Below are 20,618 nucleotides of genomic sequence, written 5' to 3' on the forward strand. Positions count from 1 at the left end.
TTGCGCTTGCCGTGGCGCTTTTGCTTTTGCCGTGACAGTTGTGGGCCACCGTAAATATACGCTTTGAAGTTCACATCATGTGTCACTACTATCCAGTAAACTCTTTGTACGTCCACCTCTTAACACGGCTATCATCACTCCAACATCGACATCATGGTCAACTCTCAGCCATCTCTGCCAATGCACCAACAAATTATATGGTGACAGTGATTATAACCACTCAAGTGTCATCCTTGTCCTTCTTATGAGTCGGCAGCCTGGACCCTCCTCTAATCCGATTGAAATAGGCCCGAGGTATTACATCAAAGGTTTCAGAGATCCACCCCTTGCATTCGCTAGTCTGTCTTTGTCAGTAATAACGACGTCAATCGCAGGACACACCTGCCAACAGTATTAATAAAGTAGACCTTGAATTGAACAACTGAGAACCAAGTGCAGTCGAGAGTAGGCGCGGTTCTACGGGGGCCGGGGGGGGGGAGGGCTGTAGCCCCCCCCCCCCCCCCCCGAATTTTGTCTAGCCCCCCCCAAAAATAAATTCCTTAAAAATAATTGCATTAGCAAAAAGAAGAATTGTGATGTGTATGCGAACGGCCTCCCCCTAAAGAAGAAATAGCCGTGACAAGGGTGCATTAGTTAATATAGTGTGAAGGTTTTTAGGATTTTATCGGCGCTCCCCATTGAAAATTTGGCAAGAGCCCCCCCCCCCCCCCCCCCCTTGGATTTTCGGAGGCCTAAGTGTCTGGAAAAAATAACCGCCTTCCTGAAAAAATTCTGGATCCACCGTGCGAGCCCCCCCCCCCCAAAAAAATATTGGTTCTAGAACCGCGCCTGGTTGAGAGCATGTTGAATCAACATGTTCGACGTAAGCATAGGAGATCGGCGCGACTGACCAATTTACTCCAGTCTACTTTGCCCAACTTTGGCTACTCGTATTGGGTAGGTATTATTAATTTGACGTCTGTTCATTTGATAACGTTTATCTATAAATCGGAATAGACCTACATTAGTTCCGTTTTCACTGATGCTCGTTGTTTTGATCCTCTCAACAGCGGTCATGATGTTCGTCAACTGTGTCAGTGTTCGTTACTCCAGTGGAGGAGTCGTTATTTTGACCATTTCCAAAGTCGTAGCTTTGCTGATAATAATTGCTGCAGGCATTGTGCAGTTATTTAAAGGTAAATTTAAAAAAAACCTGTTTCATATACCGAGGCGGTGTAAGTAGTTAGTGTTTAAAATAGTGTAAATTTTCGGGTAACACCATGTGGAAAGAAATCTCTTCTTGGAAGAAGTGGTGTGGTTCTGAATAGAACCGGTTGGTTGAGTGTATAACTCGACGTTTCGGACAGTGTGTTCTGTCCGTCCTCAGGACGGACAGCCAACCAGTTCCTTTCAGAACCACATTTCTTCCAAGAAGAGATTTCTTTCCACATGATGTTACCGAAAATTTCCTCTCAGTTTTATTTCATCCGCCATGCAAAGCTTCAAGTCATATATAGTAAGTGTTTAATGAAACTCAGGTTCAGCTTATCATTTCTATCCATAAATTTTAAAATCATTTAAAAGCGAGAATTTTTCGTGGGGGGGGGGAGGGAGTTACTCGTTTTTTCCCCCTGAAATTTCGAAAACCAGGGGGAAAATGGGATTAAACACTAACCAACGATTGGTAGCGCTGATTATGTACAATGGGTGTATAACCGCGCAGCCGCAATTAAGTCCCTTCCAGGCAGGTGCCATAATACCTGTATTAAAAGATTAAATGCATTTTGGATGCTCGCTTTTTTACGTTTTTCTTTTCCTTTTCCCCATTTTTCTTCATTGGAGGAGGATCGAAACCTCGACTCCCCTTGATTTACAACTGGTTCGAAATCAAGTCTTTTTTCGAATCATTGTATAGGCCTAATAAAAACGTACAGTTGTTTGTACTACGAGTGTGCACTTTTTTATTTTTCAGGGCGAACACAGTATCTGAATCCAGAAGTATCATTCCAAGGATCTACCACGCAGATCCTAGGTTACGGTACGGCACTGTACTATGGGTTTTGGGCCTACTCTGGTTGGTGAGTACGAGAGAACATGTTCGCTTCCAAAGTGACTTTATAAATTCGTGCCAGTGCTGTAGGACTCAAGTCCAGCTGCTTTGGCTGGGACTCGAATCCGTCTCGAGTCGAAATTGTGTTAACTCGAACTCGACTCGAGTCACATCGGCAAAAGACTCGGAGTGGGTCTCGGACACAAAACATTAGGCCTCGTAATTCACGCTAATGAACCGTGACTCGTGATTCACGTATTTTGTTTAACTCCAAAAATACCTTTGAAAAACATAATTCAGATATTTTTTTCCGAAAGTAACGTAAAAGCAAAACTGAAGAACGTTAATCACATCGACTGTACCGCACATGTCCATGTAGTGTTGCAAATAATAATGTTTGTCATGTATATGCGCCCTTCCATATTTCCCATGACAGTGCATCATTTACATATTCTCCATTTACATACTTGCATCAAAATGGCTCGTGACTCGGACTCGGCAGCCTCATAAATGTGGCTTAAATAATGGACTCTTTCTCAATATTAGTAAGACACACAACCGGTTTTACCAACATTTGTGAAAAGGTCTGTTGCAAGGGTAGCAGAATATCAAATAAAAATTTTGTCACTATATAGGCCTCATCACCAAAACCAATACTGAACTGCTTATTAGCAAACATACCTTCAGAGGTCTAGTTTTTTTGTAATTTCTGGTAAATTTCGGACGGCATTCGGGCAGAATGGAAGCACGTAGCGTCATATTCCAGTAATCTGCTTGAGGTCATGGGTCGTGATACTCATGTTTTCCACTGCGCGTGCATTTTAGACCGATGATTACTGAATGACAGGTAACAGCCACCGATGCACGTTGCTATAAAAGTTGACGCACGCGCAGTGGAAACCACGAGTATCATAACCCATGGTCTCAAGCAGAGGAAGTCCAGCATTTAAGTAGCCTTGGTCGAGGGGTCGAGGGACCTCATGCGGCCGATATTTTATGCAAATCATTTAGATCCAGACGAACGCCTTGGTCCAATCGTCCATGTGAGGTTTTGGGGGAAGTGCTTATTATGCTAATAGCCTAAGCTGAACTTAAAAGTTGTTTTCTTATTGGTCGATCGTTACGTGGAAATTTGCATAGCGGTGACAGTTCATTATAGCGATAACGTGTGACATGTACTGTATACACACACGTTGTATGTCTTATTACTCACAGCACCATTGCACAAAAAAATGTGGTTTCTGACACGTCGGCAAAATGCGAATAGCTGCAAAAATTGATGACGTCGGGATTTACCAAGGTGTGATTGGACACTCCACATATTAGCCCCGCCTTCACTTATCTGTATTTGCATATGAGGTCGTGCGCTAGAAATCTAGCACAAATAAAGAGAAACAAAAGCTTTCGCGGACGATTGGACCGAGGCGTTCGATCGGATCCAACTGATTTGCATAAAATAGTGGCCGCATGAGGTTGCTGTCCGCGCTGTATTTTTTTATGAACTGCATGCATAGCGAGGATATGCTGCCGATCATTTTACCGCGTATGGACGAATAATGACGAACGCCTTGACCAAGGCTCGCATTTAAGCCACATTTGTGGGGCTAGGACTAGACTCGGCCAGAACCAATTGACTCAAGACTCGGACTTGAACTCGCCCGCAACGAGTCGAGACTCGGGATTTGGCTTGACTCAGACAAGTGAGTCCATTACAACACTGGTTCATACACGATACTCATTAGGCCAAAAAAAATGTCTCGGTTTCTGGTATGCGCGCACGTCGCCGTAGCCATGCGCGTCGGCAAAATTAAAAGTTTTTTTTCAATGTAAGATGAGGTTTCAAAACCACAGAACTCACTGGTTTGACTGGAATCCTGCTGCTGCAAATTTTTAACGTGTTTCTAGATGGGTTTACGATCGAGTATAAGCTTTATGTAGCCTCTCTGGACTCCCATAATATTTGCACTAAATTTAGTCGGGCACTATTTGCAGTCATCAGCCAACATTTAAAGAAAAAAATGGTAAAAAAAAAGCCGCGTCGCCGCACAACTTTTGGGGCAAGCTCCATACCAGAAACCGAAGACTTTTTTTGGCCTTAGCTGTATCATGGAATGTTGCTGATTCCACAAAAAAAACTAAAGGCATTGTGAATTAGTCAGTCAATTTGAATCGTTTGTTACTTTTGTTTCAAATAGGGACTATGTCAACAATTTGATGGAGGAGTTGAAGAATCCTGCAAGGTTGGTTTGTATTCCTGTTTGTTCATAATTTTTTATATGGTACCGAAAAGGAAGCTGTAGGATGTTTATTTTATAATTCGGTTTTTTTTTGCCAAAAACATTAATATGAATATAGTGGCCCAGCCAAACCGTTCAAATTAGACATAATTGCTTGATTGCTAACACGGTTGAATTGTATTCATGTCAACATTACAGCATCATCTATTTCTGTGGACATAGAAGTTGCACAAACAGCCTGATAATGAGCTCCTGAAGTACACAACATAAATCATTTGCCTAGAAAAATAATAACACTGGCCAAGGCTATCGTCAATATCCATCCGTATGTATTCGGCGGCATATCCTCGCTATGAAGTGCATGAAAAATACAGTGCGAACAGCGACCTCATGCAGCCACTTATTTACATGTGCAAATAAGTCTAGATCCAAATGATTTGCATATAAATAGTGGCCGCATGAGGTGGCTGTTCGCGCTGTAATTTATATGCACTGCTGCATGCAACAACATAGCGATCAGCAGCGCACGGTGAGGATATGTCGCCGAACACTGACAGATAATGACGAATGCCTTGACTAAGGCTAGCACAATAATTGCTGAAATGTCTCTCAAACGTCTAGGTCATATGTCTAAATTAGATAAAATAAAACGAAGTATTAACCTTAGCAAAGGTAACAGTATACAGTTGCCACACTATGGCTGCCGTTTTGCCATTACGGTACACACGTGCACAAGTTCACTACAAATACTTGGCAGGTGAGCCACACCTAAACAAACCAATAGCGAGCACAAGGACAATCCAGCCAGGTGCTCAGCTATTCAGAATTTCGAGCATACAGGTAAGTACCTAATTTGCCCAACCTCGTCCCCAGGGTGTCGAGCAGAACGCGCCCACCACTACCTGCTGTCTCACCCTGGTATTTGATCATCTGCATGAAAAAATACGTATGCCAATGTGGAATAGTCTGGTGCCCTTCTGTGCGTTACATTAGCGTTTGTTTTTGTATGCGGTGTCTGGGATAAAAATATAATCAATTCGAACGTACGCCCTTAGTTACGAAAACACGATTGTTTTCGAAGTTAAAATGACATAATCTTGTCCCGCCAATATGCAGTATCACATTTCATATTAATATCAGCAAATTGGAAAGGAAATGAGTATTTTTGAGAAGGCGTGAACGTGAAAATTACAATGATCTTGAAAACACGTACTGCACGTTGTAAATAATGACACCAAGTACACGATATAAATCTATTACTAGCCAATTGTGGTGTCAAATCAGGACACAGGAAGAAAGTTTCCTATCCAGTGCTGACTATTTGAAACGAGGTTAGAAATAAAGTAAGCACTCGGGACGAGTTTGCTAAGTTGCAGAAAGAAGTCTGCAGATGTGTCCATTACATTGCTACTAATCTGGGTCTTGATCTTGCATTTGGTCTTTACAAGGATAGCAGTTATAAACTTGTTCAACAACAATTTGAAATGACTATCAGAGGATTCAACTTTACATAAAATATAGCATCAAAATGTCCTACCCCGACGTCAGGCATTATTGCAGTGTCCAATTTAATCATTGTCATTTCCAGAGACCTGCCGTTGTCAATCGCCATTGCCGTACCGATTGTGACCGCCATTTACCTGCTGACTAATATCGCATATTTCACCGTACTCTCACCCAATGAGCTGCTTGCTTCCAGTGCAGTCGCAGTGGTACGATATTGAATTTTTATAGTAAATAACTGTTTCCATCAACCGACATTTGCTATTTGACTGACACTAATCCTCCAGTGTTGATGCAAAAATGCATTATCACGATCATAATTGTCATTTATCATAAGTTTTTTTTTCGGCTGGGGTTTCTTTATCAATTGCAAATACATTAACTGATAATAGATTAGGTAGAATTTTACAGGTCTTTTTTATACCGTTCTTTGATTAGACGTTTGCGGAGCGAACCCTTGGAATCATGGCTTGGCTGGTCCCGTTGGGAGTGTGTATCTCCACTGCGGGCACCCTATTGGGCAGTTTCTTGTCCGGACCAAGGTAAAGACAAATTACACATCAAATACGCCCTCTGCTGATGTGGGTTTGAGGCCATCCTATGAGGGTGTGGCACGTGTATACTCGGTTGAGGACTATGAGGGCGCTGTAAAGTACGCGATTTTTCCTGTAAAAAACTTCATATTTGACAAGTTCCTCATTCAAACATAGCCAGATAAAGTGGTGTGAGCCCCTTTAACTACAGTTAAACTATTAAGGGCAAATATGATTGATAACGCAGGGCTAACGTGTACTTCAAACTTCATTACGGTCCTGAAGCTGATTTCATGACACGTTACACAATGGCGTAAATCGACAATATTACGTACGTCGCGCAAAAGTTCACGTTGCGCAACATTTCAGTTATGACAGTTTCACAAAAGTGTAATAGTACCAAAATCCACGACTTTAACAACAAATTAAAGCGTAACTTAAAGCTACAGTCCATCATTTGTAATTTGTGCATTTTGTTCGTTTGAAGCAACAAAAGAGTTCAAAATCTAATGAAGGATACTGAGCAACTAACCTGATGAAGTGTCAGCTAAGCTTCAGCTGTACGTTCCGAGAAAAAACAGCATGCTAAGATCTCAATTTAAAATCAAAAGTTACTGAATCATGTTTTGAATTGTTTTGAATTGCAGCTATACGCAACGTCGCGCACTGATCCAACGAATTATAACAACCGCGCGCGCGTGTGCGTCGTTCCAATACTTGTGCGCGCTGCGCTGAATAACAAAACGAACTACTAATTTAAATTTTCATACGGTGCTTCTTAAGTTGATTACTTCAAAATGACAGCTTCCCAGAAAGAATAATTTCACAGGGAGTTTAGTTCCCTTACTATCTTTCAACAAAGTTTGATTTTCAAAAATAATTACGCCGGTTACTTTTCGGATGGCTGCAAATGATGGACTCTAGCTTTAAGCACTCCTTTTAGGTAGCGTACGTTGGCGTAGCGACTGAAAATGATCTATTTTACCTGTAGCATATCGTCAGCGCTGTGCCTAGTTATTGTGTTTGAAGTAAATTAATTGCCATTTTGCGTGTAACAGAGCTTTTACAGTTGCCGCACGATTCCGAAAAAAGTCAGACGAAACTATTTTCAAATTGGCGAACGGAGGTGATTCAGCGAATGTTGCATGAATGAACAAAATAATACACAAACAGCCGTTTGTTTCTTTACGTTGTTTGCATTATTATATTATTCACCATCAGGACTGCATTTGCTGCAGGACGAGAAGGCCATATGTTATCGATCCTATCTATGGTCAGTGTCAAGTATCATACCCCACTGCCTGCTATTCTTTTACAGGTAAATGAATAAATACTTTTAAATACTTGTATTTCTTAACGGCTTGTCGTACCCCGTATGAGGTAGGCCTACCAGCAAATACCTTTGAAAGCAATTACGATAACTGTATTAATCACAGCTCCACACAATTTAGGTATATAGAAAGCCCTTATTCTTGTTTAAAAACAATTTATATTAACGAGAATCTCTATGAACGGGAATCTTGAGTTCTTTCCAATGGCCTACAAGATTTACAATTATATTTTTACAATGTCATAATAAGGCGTGTAATTAGGCCTGTGATAATAACGAGGCATCATGAGTTTTTCTGCATATTCTAATTCTAGGGACTCGTTGCGATCGTACTGATCCTGATGGGTGACTTCAATTCCATCATCGTGTACGGTAGCATCGTTCAGTGGATTCTCTTTCTGGCTGCATTTGCGGCAGTATTTGTGCTGCGACGCAAATATCCAGATACACCCAGACCTTTTAAGGTATGTCGAATAACTCTTAAATGTATGACAAACTTTTAAGATCATTCACAGATCAGTGTAGTCCATCTTAATCAGTTTTCTTTCCACCCAGCCATCTTCTATTTTTATTGTTGCTGAAAGAGGGTGAAGAAAACTGTAGAAATAAACGTCTTAAGTTGTTAAACACAATGACATATTTAAAATCATTACGGTGTTGAAACTTACACACTGTAAAAGCTGTGTTAAGACTTGAAAATCAGATATGGTACATGGCGAAAGCCTGTTTAACGATCAAGTGTAAATTTGACTTATCGGGTACAAGTCGAATTACAGGCTGTAAAATACAAACTTTTATCACCCTTTTTCACCTGTTTCAGGAAAACAAACTTTAAAACATATGTTTGACTTTTTTAAAAGTTAGTGATGGCACTAACATGCTTTCATATGGTATCGAAAATCTTAACATGTCTTAAACTTACCGAGTATAAAGTTGGTACAATAAAGGGTTAAAACTCTAAGCACCATGTTTACCAATGTGGATTATGACAACAGATTGAAGAAATGGAGATTTCGATGAAGTCCTCTTACAGTAAAAAATAAGTCAAAAGTAACCTAAAGTTATATTTAATTATTAGTATTATTATTATTCAAAACAATTATTTCTGGTCCTGAAACCAAGGATTCCTCAAACGTGCCCTAGGCACTGTAGCTCAAAAGCCTGAAGAAACGTGCAGAGAATTAGACAACTGAGAACAAAATTACAGTTTTAGAGGTAGGAGGAAAACGCCAGAAGAATATTTTGGGGAAAACCCACGGAATCAGGCAGGGACTAAAACCCCAATCAACATTATTGGCCCAGGCGGGATTCGAAGGCGAGGAAAGTACCGCTACGCCAACTTGACTCCCCTAAGGTTATTTAGGTTATAAGACTACATACAGATTTGTAGTCTTATTCCTAACCTACTTAACTTTCTGATTAACAGTCTGGTTCCATATCCTCTTTTTTGTTCATGCAGGTTAATAGTCTGGTTCCCATCCTTGCAATCATTGCCTCTATCTTTATGGTTCTGGCACCAATTATCTCCGATCCCAAGCTAGAGTACCTGTACGCATTCGTGTTACTTGCATTGGGCCTCCTGGTCTACATCGTGTTCGTACGAGGAAAACGACAGCTTCCTTTCATGGGTACGTACTAGACTTGTTCCCCCCCCCTCCTGTTAAATTTGATTTGCCTAAAATGTTTACACAGGCATTAAAATGAAGAAGTTGTGATTCAGGACTGCAGTCTGACAATATAAACGGGGAGAATATTTATCATGATTTAAAATTTGACCTATCTTATATTTTGAGGCCAATGAATTTCCTGTTTGTGACAGAATCGAATATTTTCTCCATGTTTCTTTGCAGATCAAATGACTGTATTTTGTCAGAAGTTGTTTCTCGTCGGCCCATCACGTGCTTAAGATGCTGCCTGGCAGTGTTGTAGTCGAGTCACCAATGCTTAGTCTGACTCCGAGTCCTGAGTCACAAGCTTAGTCTCGAGTTCGAGTCTGAGTCACGATTCACTTGTTTTTTTAGACTGTTGTTCGCCAAACTAATCATTTTTTAAAAATATTTTTCAATTATCCAGTCTGTCTTTTAAGTAAATCCCAGTGTATATAGTTTACCTTGTGTGTATACATGTTGTTTAGACCCAAAATGTGTTTTCCTTTTTAATACTGGACACTTTTTAGCATACGACACCGGGCCCTGGTGCTCGTCGAGCAGGCGCCAGGCGTGCGTGCGCGGCCCCTGGATACGATTTACCGCAGCGCCGTGTTTTGTCCATGGAGTCAAAAAGAATGCTACGGTCGTCTCCCAAATACGTAACGTTACGTTTGTTTCTTTTTGATGAAAATACGTGACTCGAGTCACGAGTCACCAAGCTCGAGTCCGAGTCATCATGGTCGAGTCCGTGTCTGAGTCATTTTCCAATGTGACTCAAGTCGAGTCCGAGTCGCAAAAAATGTGACTCGAGTCCGACTCGAGTTCGAGTCCTGGACTCGAGTCCTACAACACTGCTGCCTGGACTGGTCATGTGCAGCCACGCCTATTTTCCCGAGAAGGGCCTACAGCCTGCTGCAACTACTGTGGTGGAGATTTTGCCGTGAAGGATGGTAGAATGGCTTGCACAAATCAAGTGATATTTACTTATTCAGGTTATGGATGGGTTTTCTCTTTCTTGACGGCTGATCTAAAATATACTTTCAGTACAAATTTCAATTTAACTGGGGTAATGTTGTTTATAAACTTCACGCAAACAGTGAACAGATTTGTTTGAATATAAATATTGGTTTAAAAGGTATCTAACTGATGTAAAGATGATAGTCGATTCAGAGTTTTCTCCGCAACATTTTCTTGTACATATAAATGGATGTGTGCATCACGAGAAGTGGTATGATCTTCACTAACAAATAATTATTTTCGGGTTTAACTTGTTTCTAATATAGTTTATGGTGAGATTATTGAATTATATTAATGATATAATGGTCCAGGGGTACAACAGGCGCCGCTACGCCCCAGCCCCATATCCCGTATGGTGCTATAGCCTGTCACAGTTGCTGTGGTGGATGTTGTCCCTTGTAGGATAATATAATAGCACATAGCCCGTAAAAATTAAGTAACATTTGCTTTAGGCCAAGAAAAAAAAGTCTCCGGTTTCTGTTATGGAGTTTGCCCAAACAGTGGTGCGGCGACGAGGCTTTTTTTTTTTTTTACAGTTTTTTTTCTTCTTCAAATGTCGGCTGATGACTGCAACTGGTGCCCGACTAAACTAAGTGCAAATATATGGGAGTCCAGAGAGGCCAAATAAAGCTCATTCTCGGCCGTAACCCCATGTAAAAAACACGTTAAAATTGTGCAGCAGCAGGATTCCAGTCAAACCAGTGTCTTTAGCGGTTTTGAGACATCATCTTTCATTGGAAAAACAACTTTTTCATTTTGCCGACGCGCATGGCTACGGCGACGCGCGCGCATACCAGAAACCAGAGACTTTTTTTGGCTTAATATATTAGGTTGTAGCCTTGTTTTTTTGTCTCGACAGCTGATCTAAAAGAATGAGTACACATTTTTATTTTTCCTATAATGTAATTTTTTTAATTTTGAGGAATCAGTGAAAAGTGTAAAGTTATGTTGCTGAAGTATTTGTATTGCAATTCAATAAAACGAATGCAATTCAAACGCTTTAAAAATGTAAATAGAATTGTTATTTACTTTTACTTTCATTTTCGTGACAATATTTTATTATTTCAATAAAATGTGGTTTAAAAGTAACTGGACGTAAAGTAACGATGAATGCTGAATTCCCTAATTTTATGGCTCTCAGAACTCTCTAATATAGAATATTTTGAGTTTATAACTTTTATTCATGAGCTGGGCGGATAGGCCTATTTACCGGTGTGCACCCCTGAATGATAATGTTTTTTGTGTGCAAAAAGGAACCAGACTATTTGCTAAGCTTCCATCCTCGCTTGAAACAGTTGAAACAGTGATTTTGAAATTAATCAAAGGTTGACCATCGTCGTTGGTTGTCGTACTACTTTTACGGTTTGTCTGCACATCATTTTACATCATAGGTTAAATTACAGCTAGGCCGCATACATTGCCCAATTATTGGCAGGGACCGCGAAAAGGTTGCCATCTTGAAAAACGATCCCTCCACAACATGGCAAAATAGCGCCACTTTTGAGCCCAATTGCTTCCAAAATGCTCAGAATTGGAAGCCTCAGGTCCGGGTCAGAGGTTCATTGCCATATCTCTTCAATTCCCCAATTTTATGGCTCTCCGAACTCTCTAATATAGACTATTTTGAGTTTATAACTTTTATTCACGAGCTGGGCGAATAGGCATATTTACCGGTGTGCACCCCTGATTGATGATGTTTTTTGTGCAAAAAGGAACCAGACTGTTTGCTAAGCTTCCATCCTCGCTTTGGTTGCGTTGATTTTGTTTGGGAAAAAATCAAGACGCAACATGATAATGGTCTATTGATCTTCTGCGTCTTCACTTTAGAAATAATTATATATAATACGCTTCGCAGTAAATCTGCCCCTGTGGCAGGATTATTGTTTGTTGTGGTAGGGTGCATGACCTTTCCACGTTACCGTTCCGAGTTTACCCAACCCACCTCGTACTTTGATCCAATTGTTCGGCAATCGAGTACTGAATAACAAACAGAAGAATGAATACCTACCTGCAGGGTTCCCACAAACGCTTGCTTCACTCCGTGATCTTACGCTTTGATTGCATGGGCGAGCCGGTACAATGTAGTTCTTTAGAATAATCCGTGCACAAAGTGCAGCATCGACATCATAGCTGTGCTGACTACCTCGGATCACAACCACCATGACAGCTGATGTAAGTTTATCCGTGTTTTAACTTTTATTACAGAATTGTTCTTTAACAAGGCGATATTATTTACCGTTATGTTGTGTGAATATTTCGAAAAATGGAGATATAGAACACGTAGGTCTTTAAAATGAAAAAAAGAAATGCAACCTGTCATAATTTGTAACGTGCATTACGCGCTCGTATAGTAACACAAGCGCCAACAAGAGTGCGCGTTTTGACCTCTTTTGAGAGCTCCGTGGAGGGACACACAGCAGGCGCGTACTGTACTGTACTGGTTTGCAAGCGAAGTACGCACGACCTCCTAAATGTGCGAAAGTACATACGTCCGAATTCAACTTGCGATGGTCTCTGAGACTATCCCCGCCTCCAATAACTTTGGATACTTTCAAAATACGCAGTGAATGGATCAGGAACCAGTCTGGGTCACCCACAATTCTCCTTTTCTGGCCGTTGATGGGGTACTTGTGCACAGAGCCCATAATGCGCTGTAAGTTAACACAAAGATTTAGATGAGCACACCTCACCCGAACCGTGCTCATCTGGTATTTGTTGTCGGTAAAGTTTATCAAATGCATTAGGCTAAATATTTGGTTTTGATTTTTCTTTCAATACTACTCAATTGATGCTTTTACAGGCCATGAATGAGAAGAAAGGGTCGGGAGAGCCCAGAAATAGAGGGAGTTTGGAGTCGTCGAATACCTGCGATGAGAATGAAAACATGGACAGCACTGTCAAGCTGAAAAGGGAGATTGGATTAGTCCGAGCGGTGTCTCTGATCATAGGAGCGATGATTGGATCTGGGATCTTCATCTCACCGAAAGGTGTCCTACTTGCAACTAACAGTGTGGGCATGAGTCTGGTTGTATGGTTCATCTGCGCTGTGGTTTCGTCCTTAGGTAGCTTTCAAATCCGATATATTTTGTGAATTGGCCATAGTTTGAAAGAATAAGGTAGCTGAATTGACGCCATGCATATTCTTGGTACATACATTAAAAACAAATCTCGTTTATTGAAGCACTTTGGTGTTTTACTTCGAAATTGACGTCAAGCTTCTAAGACTAACGCCGTTCCCGCCCGCGTCATCAAAGCGCCCCATTCTTTCACAAACTATGTCTTCTTTCACAAACTATTTTATAATACTCAGAGCTGGAATTTCTCGTTGTGGAAATATATTGTGTTTTTACCAGCCAACTTTGAGGTCTCGATTCAATTTTTAAAAGGAGACTTTTCTTTAGCATTTGGCACCTGAGGGTGAAGCCAAATTATTATAATTTGGATAAGTGCATGTCAAACGTTTCGCAAAGATTGACCCTTCGGTAGTCTCGTTGCATGACTATCGATAATGTGTACAAACAGAGCTAGGTATATCAGACACAGTTGATTGATACGTGTGGTCTAGCGGTGGAGCACAAGATTAATGATCATGAGGCTGTGGGTTCGAGCCCCGTCGTGGCCATGCGTGTTGTGCCCTTGAGTAAGGCACTTTACCTTAATTACTCCTCTCAACCCAGGTGTTAAATGTCCCGGCATTGTTCAGTGCTGTGAAGGTATTGACTTGCGGTGGAGGAGTTGTGGCGAGTCTGGCCCAATCGCTAACAAAAGAGAGATCGGCACTCCGGGTTCGTCCCCATAACATTACCATTGATTGATACAGGACTAAAGGGTTGTTGGACCGTTTGTTTGATGTGCCGGTCTATTTTCTTGTATTGCATGTTTTCAATGCCTTGAGATTGAGGAGGCATATATACACAGTAATTGAGAGTCCCAACTTTTCGGACTAGGTCACTCCCACTGTTATTACCTCTCATTTAAAAAAAAGTTTCGTTTCGCATCTGAACTCATTAAAATAATTGTTTCCTTGTAACTCTATCCCCACCACCGCCATTTTGACGTTTGAATGTATTTAGACTTAACCGTTCTGATATTGTGAACGTACAGCAAATAACCCAAATAGTTGCCCATTGACAGACTGTCGATGTCGCTAGGGCACGGGGGAATCTCCATTTTCCACTCGAAGAATGCCCCTCTCCTCTTCCAATTATAGTTTAGGTGAAGACAGATATTATATTTAATGTTTAAGCTCATCCCCTCTGTCAGCCCTTCAATTGAATCTAATTGTCTCTACTAAATGTGAAAACTAGAAATTAACCTCCTATGAAGAAACATTGTAGACATTGCTTGCATAAGATGAAAATGCGTCGGGGTGATGTAAATCAACATTAGCTTTTGCCCTTCACCGACGTAGATATTTATTATTATTATTTTTTTTTTACAGGTGCGATGTGTTTTGCTGAACTAGGCGCAGTGGTACCACTAGCTGGAGGTCCATACCAGTACGCGCTTCATGCCTATGGTAATCTACCCGGCTTCATGGTTGCATGGTCTCTGGTAGTTATTATGATGCCAGCTGGTGTTGCCATGACAGCTATCACCTTGGGAACCTATACATCTGATTACGTCATTCCTGGCGATTGCGCCCCTCCTAGGGAAGCGATCCAACTCTTTGCTATTCTCTCAGTCAGTAAGTATTGTTATATAATATGGCTATATTGGGCTATATGATTGAGCAAGATGGTTCTAGACCGATGGATGATGAGGTGAGGTCATTGAGGACCTCAACACCTTGAAGCAACTGATGCGCCATCTTGGATCCCCAAAAGTCATCTCCGAAAGTACATATTTATCATTCTGCAATTGCTTTTTCCCCTAATAATCTTTGGGTATTGGCCAGTCTAGGGAGTAGGATGTTTTAAATTTCAAAAACTAGTCAGAAAATACCATTTCTGTTTTTGCCGCCTTGACCTGAAGAAGAAACCAATATACAAACAACATGTTAAAAAAATCGCGTCACAGTTCACCCAAGATGGAGGACGGCTGGTTCAATCCCTGGGCATAAATAGTCAGATATACATGTACATGCATGTTTTGATTGATTTAGAGAATTCCTAGGAGATCAATGATGATGACATTTACCTAGTCCTCACAAGGACGCTTGTCACCCCGACAAGACATTTAAAAAAAAATACGATGTGAATCTAAGCGTGGCGGACTTCTTATATGGATTTCTTGCCGTTTTGCGATTATCAGATCAAGTCTTAGTTTTTTTGTGCCATAGTGTTGATTGTATTCATCAACTGTGTGAGTGTTCGCGTTGCCAGTGGATTGTCTGTGGTCTTCTCGGGAGCAAAAGTCATTGCCCTCATGGTTATCATCATCGCTGGTCTCGTCAAAGTATTCCAAGGTAAGAGCAAAGAGGTTTTGATGGAGTATGTGTATATCTTACTTTTCCCAACAAACTCCATACTGGTATTTACCTAGAAGGGCATATTAGTCTTCAGTCAAAATGTATTGTCTTTACAGACAAAAAAATAGCCGTACCTGAACTCAGTACGTTAAGGACGTACAACGAAAATTATGTCTTTCACTTAGAAACCAAATGTGTTTCTGGAGGGATCAGTGGGTTCTATTTCTTTGTATTCATGGATGCTGGTTCAAAATTACAAGTGATTCTCTTGCTTAAGAACTGAACTTAAAACGCAAAGAGTTTTAGAAATAAATCAGGCTCAAACATCTATGTTTTGATGAGTTCATAGAGTTCCATTCAGTTTCTTAATTAAGAAGCTTGGGATTTGCATTCAAAATGAGCAGTGAGTCCCCAGGAAATGTCTTATCTAATATCCTCTTGCCCAGCAAGAGTCTATATCGACGGTGTTTTCACGACGTGACAAAAACCTCAATATCATGCAAAAAGGTCATTCCGAGATAATCGCCTTTGAAGTTAAACATTTTTCGAAACACCTTTTTGACTAGTTTTTAGTTATGGATTGAGGAAATTCTTGCATTGTCAAGTAACGTATGATTTGTTCTTTGCTAATTCAAAGTTGTTTATTAGAAGTTTCTCATAATTAAACTGTTATTCATTAATAAAGATCAATAAAAATATTGTTCTTGACCTGAAGATTCTGACCATTCAGTGGGTGCCTTCTATCTATTGGGACTTCGTAACCCGTTGTTGTATTACGAAAACATATGGCAGCCAAATTGACCAATCAACAGCTTAGTCCACATTTCTGATCGAAACTGACGTCACAATTTCTGACTCCGATTGGCTAGCGCGCAGGGTCGCATAAAATATGCATAGCTCACATAATATCAGACGTTGGGTTATGGAGAGGGCTCCGTTGGACAACGGGTGATTCTCAAACTAGGAAAAGTCTCTATCCGCTTTGATACCCGCTTTAATTATGTCCCCAGGTCACACGGAGTATTTAGACCCCTCGGTGTCATTTGAAGGTTCAACTACGCAGTTCCTAGGTTATGGATTAGCTTTCTACAATGGTTTGTGGGCCTATGCCGGTTGGTGAGTAAAATGCATTGGTTAATTCGGTAAGCAAAAGGCAGCGTTACGTTAACTGTAGTTTTATCTTTCATTGAAGTTTTACCAAATGTAACACATAATATTCTACACTAGAATGCTAAGGGAGTGATGCCATTATTTTGTTTTATTGGTTTATAGAACTAATGCTTGAAATTTTCCTGTTTCCTGTCTTTACTCAAAAGGGAAATACTGAACAGTGTCACGGAGGAGCTGAAAAATCCAGGCAGGTTGGTCATAAAAATATATTCTCTTTATTTGCAATACTTTCATCATTAAACCCCAATTAGTGTGAACAACAACCTTAAAAGTAAGCAATAGAAAAAGTGCAGCATCAGTAGTAGTAGCAACATGCCAGCAACACCAACAGCAACAGCATCATGCATCCGATAGTTGTCATTGTCATCATTTGTAATTCAGACTTGAAGTTGCCCCCGTCATCGTCACAAATGTTTGACATAGTTAGGACAACCATAAAGTAAGAACACTGACTGCATGTTCCACAATGATGCGCAAAATACATAACTCATAATACACGAACCCATGCAACCTTGTAGCGTGAAATTAATGCACCTGATCATCAGCGCAGTGGTATAAGTGGCGCCTCAAAGTGTTGCATTTGTTCACCCCGTCCATAACCATACTCCAAATCAATTCAAATAACTTTCTCTAGTCTTACGATTCCAAAATGTCTAAACAATACCCCAATTCAAACATGTGTCTGTTTCGATTTGTCAATTTCAGGAATATTCCGTTGGCTATTGGTATCGCTATACCTGCTGTGACCATCATTTACCTATTAACCAACATTGCATATTTCACCACACTCTCTCCGACTGAGCTACTGGCTTCAAGCGCCGTCGCAGTGGTAATTGCATCATTGAAAATCAAATAAATCTACGTAGCTTTCCCTTTAAATGATTTAAAAGTTTGGCAAATAGGATGCAACGGAAGCGTATTGCTGCCAAACGAAAACAAAAATAAAATAATGAAACGAAAAACAAACCCCCAAAAATTTATGCAAAATAAACCCCCAAAAATATTAACGAAAAAATACAACGAAAAATGAACAGAAAAAAATGTAATGGAAAATGATCTAATATGGTGTTTCAAATCTGCCATCTTGCGTCTCGCATCTCGCATCTCGCATCCAGTGTTGTGACTCGACCATTGTGTCGCATTTGTAATATAACAAATATCAACTCATTTACAAATTGCATACAAAAGTGCGAGACGTGATGACGTCATCCAGTATTAAATTACAGTGATTTTAGTTTCAAAAGTGAATGATTTGTTTGGATCATAGCTCATGAACAAATTGAACATTGACATTTCTGTTCTTTTTTTGTTTTTCTTTCTGGGGGGGGGGGGAGGGTGGTTCCTTTTTCGTTGAATTAATATTTTTTAGAGGTTCGTTTTTTGATTAATTTTTTTCGGTCCGTTTTTCGTTTAAATATTAACTGGGGGGTGTTTTTCATTTATTTTTGTTTGGGTTTCGGTTTTTTTTGTAAATGTTTCTTTTTGTTGGCAGCAATACGCTTCCGTAGTGAAACACTCTTTGAGTTCACTCCCCTCATAATACGAATGGCGTGTCCCAATTCTTTTTTTGTTTATGATATTAGCGCCCTCTTGTTTCCAATGCAGACATTTGCCGAGAGAACACTTGGTCCCATGGCTTGGGTTATTCCTGTGGGTGTGTGCATCTCTACGTTTGGTAATCTACTCGGTAACATCCTTGCCTCCCCAAGGTAAAACGGTAACGTTCTGAACGATTAAGCAATGATGAAAGTTTGGTAAAGAACGTTGCAGCAAATTTCTTGTTTTAACTTTTACCGACAGCGATTTATGTATTTATTAATCAATCACTTTTTCTTTTACATTTAGGATAGCATTTGCAGCCGGAAGAGAAGGTCATATGTTGAAGGTTTTGTCAATGATCAATGTGAAGCGGTTGACCCCACTGCCGGCGATAGTCTTGCAGGTCGTATATGTTTATTAAACATTGACTTCATTTTCCTTTTGCATCATGTTTATTTTCTTGTTTCTTGTGGATTTTTTTAAGCGCTTTTTTCGCGGACTTTTTCATCTTTTGTTAGTCTAAAGTCCGTAAAATTTCAGAAATCCTGGGAAATTTTTCTAAACTAATCTTTATTAGAAAGAAAAAAAAATCACTTTTGAGGTGTAATACGAGTTGCCATTTGTGTGTGATTATGGCTTTAGCTATAGCTCGGGATGTTATATCTTATGAGTTGTCATTTTTTATGTTTACATTAACCTGTGATTTTCTTTTTCAGGCAATTATAGCGATTATTCTCATTCTGCTTGGGGACTTCAACTCTATTCTCAAATTTGCTAGCTTCGTCTCCTACATATTTCACGGGGCTGCGTTTATGGCCGTTCTGATTTTACGACGGAAGTACCCGGATAAACCAAGACCATTCAGGGCAAGTAAAGCCTTAAACTAAGCAGTGTTCTCAGGTTTAAGAAAATGAGTAATGTATTATATCGCACTCGTGGTCCGTGCTCCTGGCCTGTTTGGGGGTCTACACAAACTGAGGTTAATTAAAGGTAATTGTTTTTGGGGGCCTGATAATTTTTAAAGAAATCAAACATTTCTACACGTATTACGGAACTTGTGATTTTTGCAGTGGATTTTGTTATGTGTTTACTAAATTGGCAGGATAATACAATGTGGAATTGGAGAGTTCGCGAACGGAGACTTTAAAGTTAATAGACCCACCTGCCATGCGTTGTGGATAAAAGTCCAAGGAGGGTTTTAAAAACTGACTGAAATTGAATCTCGTGATTAAAAGAACATTCATTACTGTGCTCTTTCAATGGAAGCGATCCTTTGCTTGGTTTATTCGTGTTGATGTGTACATGTCAGTGTTTGGTAAACTGTACTTCCGAACTTATGTAAATAATCGATTATCAAATTGTGTTTTTTTCCCCATTTCCTATGCCAGGTGAATGTCTTGATACCTATCTTCGCGACTGCCGTCTGCGTGTTTATGATCTTGGCGCCATTAATTGCCGCTCCTACCTTGGAGTACTTGTACGCCCTGGTATTACTGGCCATAGGCCTCGTAGTTTACCTTGTGTTCGTCTGGGGGAAAAGACAGCTACCATTCATGAGTCAGTACATAAATACATGCATATACATTTCACAATTATAATAATGTTCGCCTGTTCTTTGAAACGTTTCTACAGAGAAGATTTGCCTTTTTTACCTCCCCAGATCAAATGACTCTGTTCTACCAGAAGTTGTTTCTCGTCAGTCCATCTCGTTATTAACTAACTGCACCAACCGCCACGAAGTCTTCACGTCATATGCAGCCAAAATGAAGTACTTTTTGGTGATGAAATGCCTACACTGTATATCCTGTACGGAGAGACAACGCGAGTACTCAGCATCATTGCAACAGTTGTGTACTCCACAAATCTAGCCTCTACAGTATTTTGAACATGAAATGGTATTGCAAACTGTATTAATTGGAGTACTCGGAATAAAATATGAAATCGTTACGGATTTAGACGGAGCAGTATCATTAAGAATCTGCAGAATATAAATATTCGTATTGCACCTTTTTATTTACGCGTCTTTGCATGTGCATTGTTCACTGCCCAGAGTGAATCACAGTCCTCGAGCGAGGGGTCAAAGTTAATGCTAGTCTGGTTCCCTATACCTGACAATTATTCCCGACGCTCACGTCTAAATTGTAGGTCAGGCAGCCTCCGTGGCTAAAAATAAACATGACGACATTGACGGCCCTTTTTCA

At 40.3% G+C, this 20,618-nt stretch overlaps 2 protein-coding genes across 3 annotated transcripts in view; both read left to right on the plus strand.

Annotated features, from left to right (window-relative positions):
• LOC119730659 (b(0,+)-type amino acid transporter 1-like) overlaps positions 1-11,402 on the plus strand; it is a 35,477-nt gene extending 24,075 nt beyond the window's left edge. For both annotated transcript variants that reach the window (XM_038203650.1, XM_038203649.1), the window contains exons 4-12: positions 1,050-1,175; positions 1,952-2,057; positions 4,225-4,269; positions 5,855-5,978; positions 6,208-6,311; positions 7,524-7,620; positions 7,947-8,096; positions 9,092-9,260; positions 9,483-11,402. In XM_038203650.1, coding sequence (XP_038059578.1) covers positions 1,050-1,175; positions 1,952-2,057; positions 4,225-4,269; positions 5,855-5,978; positions 6,208-6,311; positions 7,524-7,620; positions 7,947-8,096; positions 9,092-9,260; positions 9,483-9,538 — 977 coding nt within the window. In that variant the 3' untranslated portion in view covers positions 9,539-11,402. The remainder of the gene's footprint in view (positions 1-1,049; positions 1,176-1,951; positions 2,058-4,224; positions 4,270-5,854; positions 5,979-6,207; positions 6,312-7,523; positions 7,621-7,946; positions 8,097-9,091; positions 9,261-9,482) is intronic.
• Positions 11,403-12,136: 734 nt separating this feature from the next.
• LOC119730922 (b(0,+)-type amino acid transporter 1-like) lies at positions 12,137-20,409 on the plus strand. Its single transcript, XM_038203988.1, has 12 exons — positions 12,137-12,470; positions 13,099-13,360; positions 14,740-14,985; positions 15,580-15,705; positions 16,719-16,824; positions 17,025-17,069; positions 17,584-17,707; positions 18,484-18,587; positions 18,724-18,820; positions 19,134-19,283; positions 19,806-19,974; positions 20,078-20,409. Exons 1-12 carry the CDS (start codon positions 12,459-12,461, stop codon positions 20,131-20,133), a joined length of 1,497 nt encoding a protein of 498 aa, XP_038059916.1. The 5' UTR covers positions 12,137-12,458; the 3' UTR covers positions 20,134-20,409.
• The last annotated feature ends 209 nt before the right edge of the window (positions 20,410-20,618 follow it).

This window comes from Patiria miniata, unplaced genomic scaffold, assembly GCF_015706575.1.
Source record: "Patiria miniata isolate m_02_andy unplaced genomic scaffold, ASM1570657v1 HiC_scaffold_22, whole genome shotgun sequence".
In the NCBI taxonomy this organism is placed as follows: Eukaryota; Metazoa; Echinodermata; class Asteroidea; order Valvatida; family Asterinidae; genus Patiria; species Patiria miniata.

Coding starts and splice junctions, on each gene's coding strand:
- LOC119730922 (XM_038203988.1), top strand. Junction 13,361..14,739: donor CGCTGTGGTTTCGTCCTTAG/GTAGCTTTCAAA, acceptor TTTTTTTTACAG/GTGCGATGTGTTTTGCTGAA. Junction 17,708..18,483: donor CTTCAAGCGCCGTCGCAGTG/GTAATTGCATCA, acceptor TTTCCAATGCAG/ACATTTGCCGAGAGAACACT.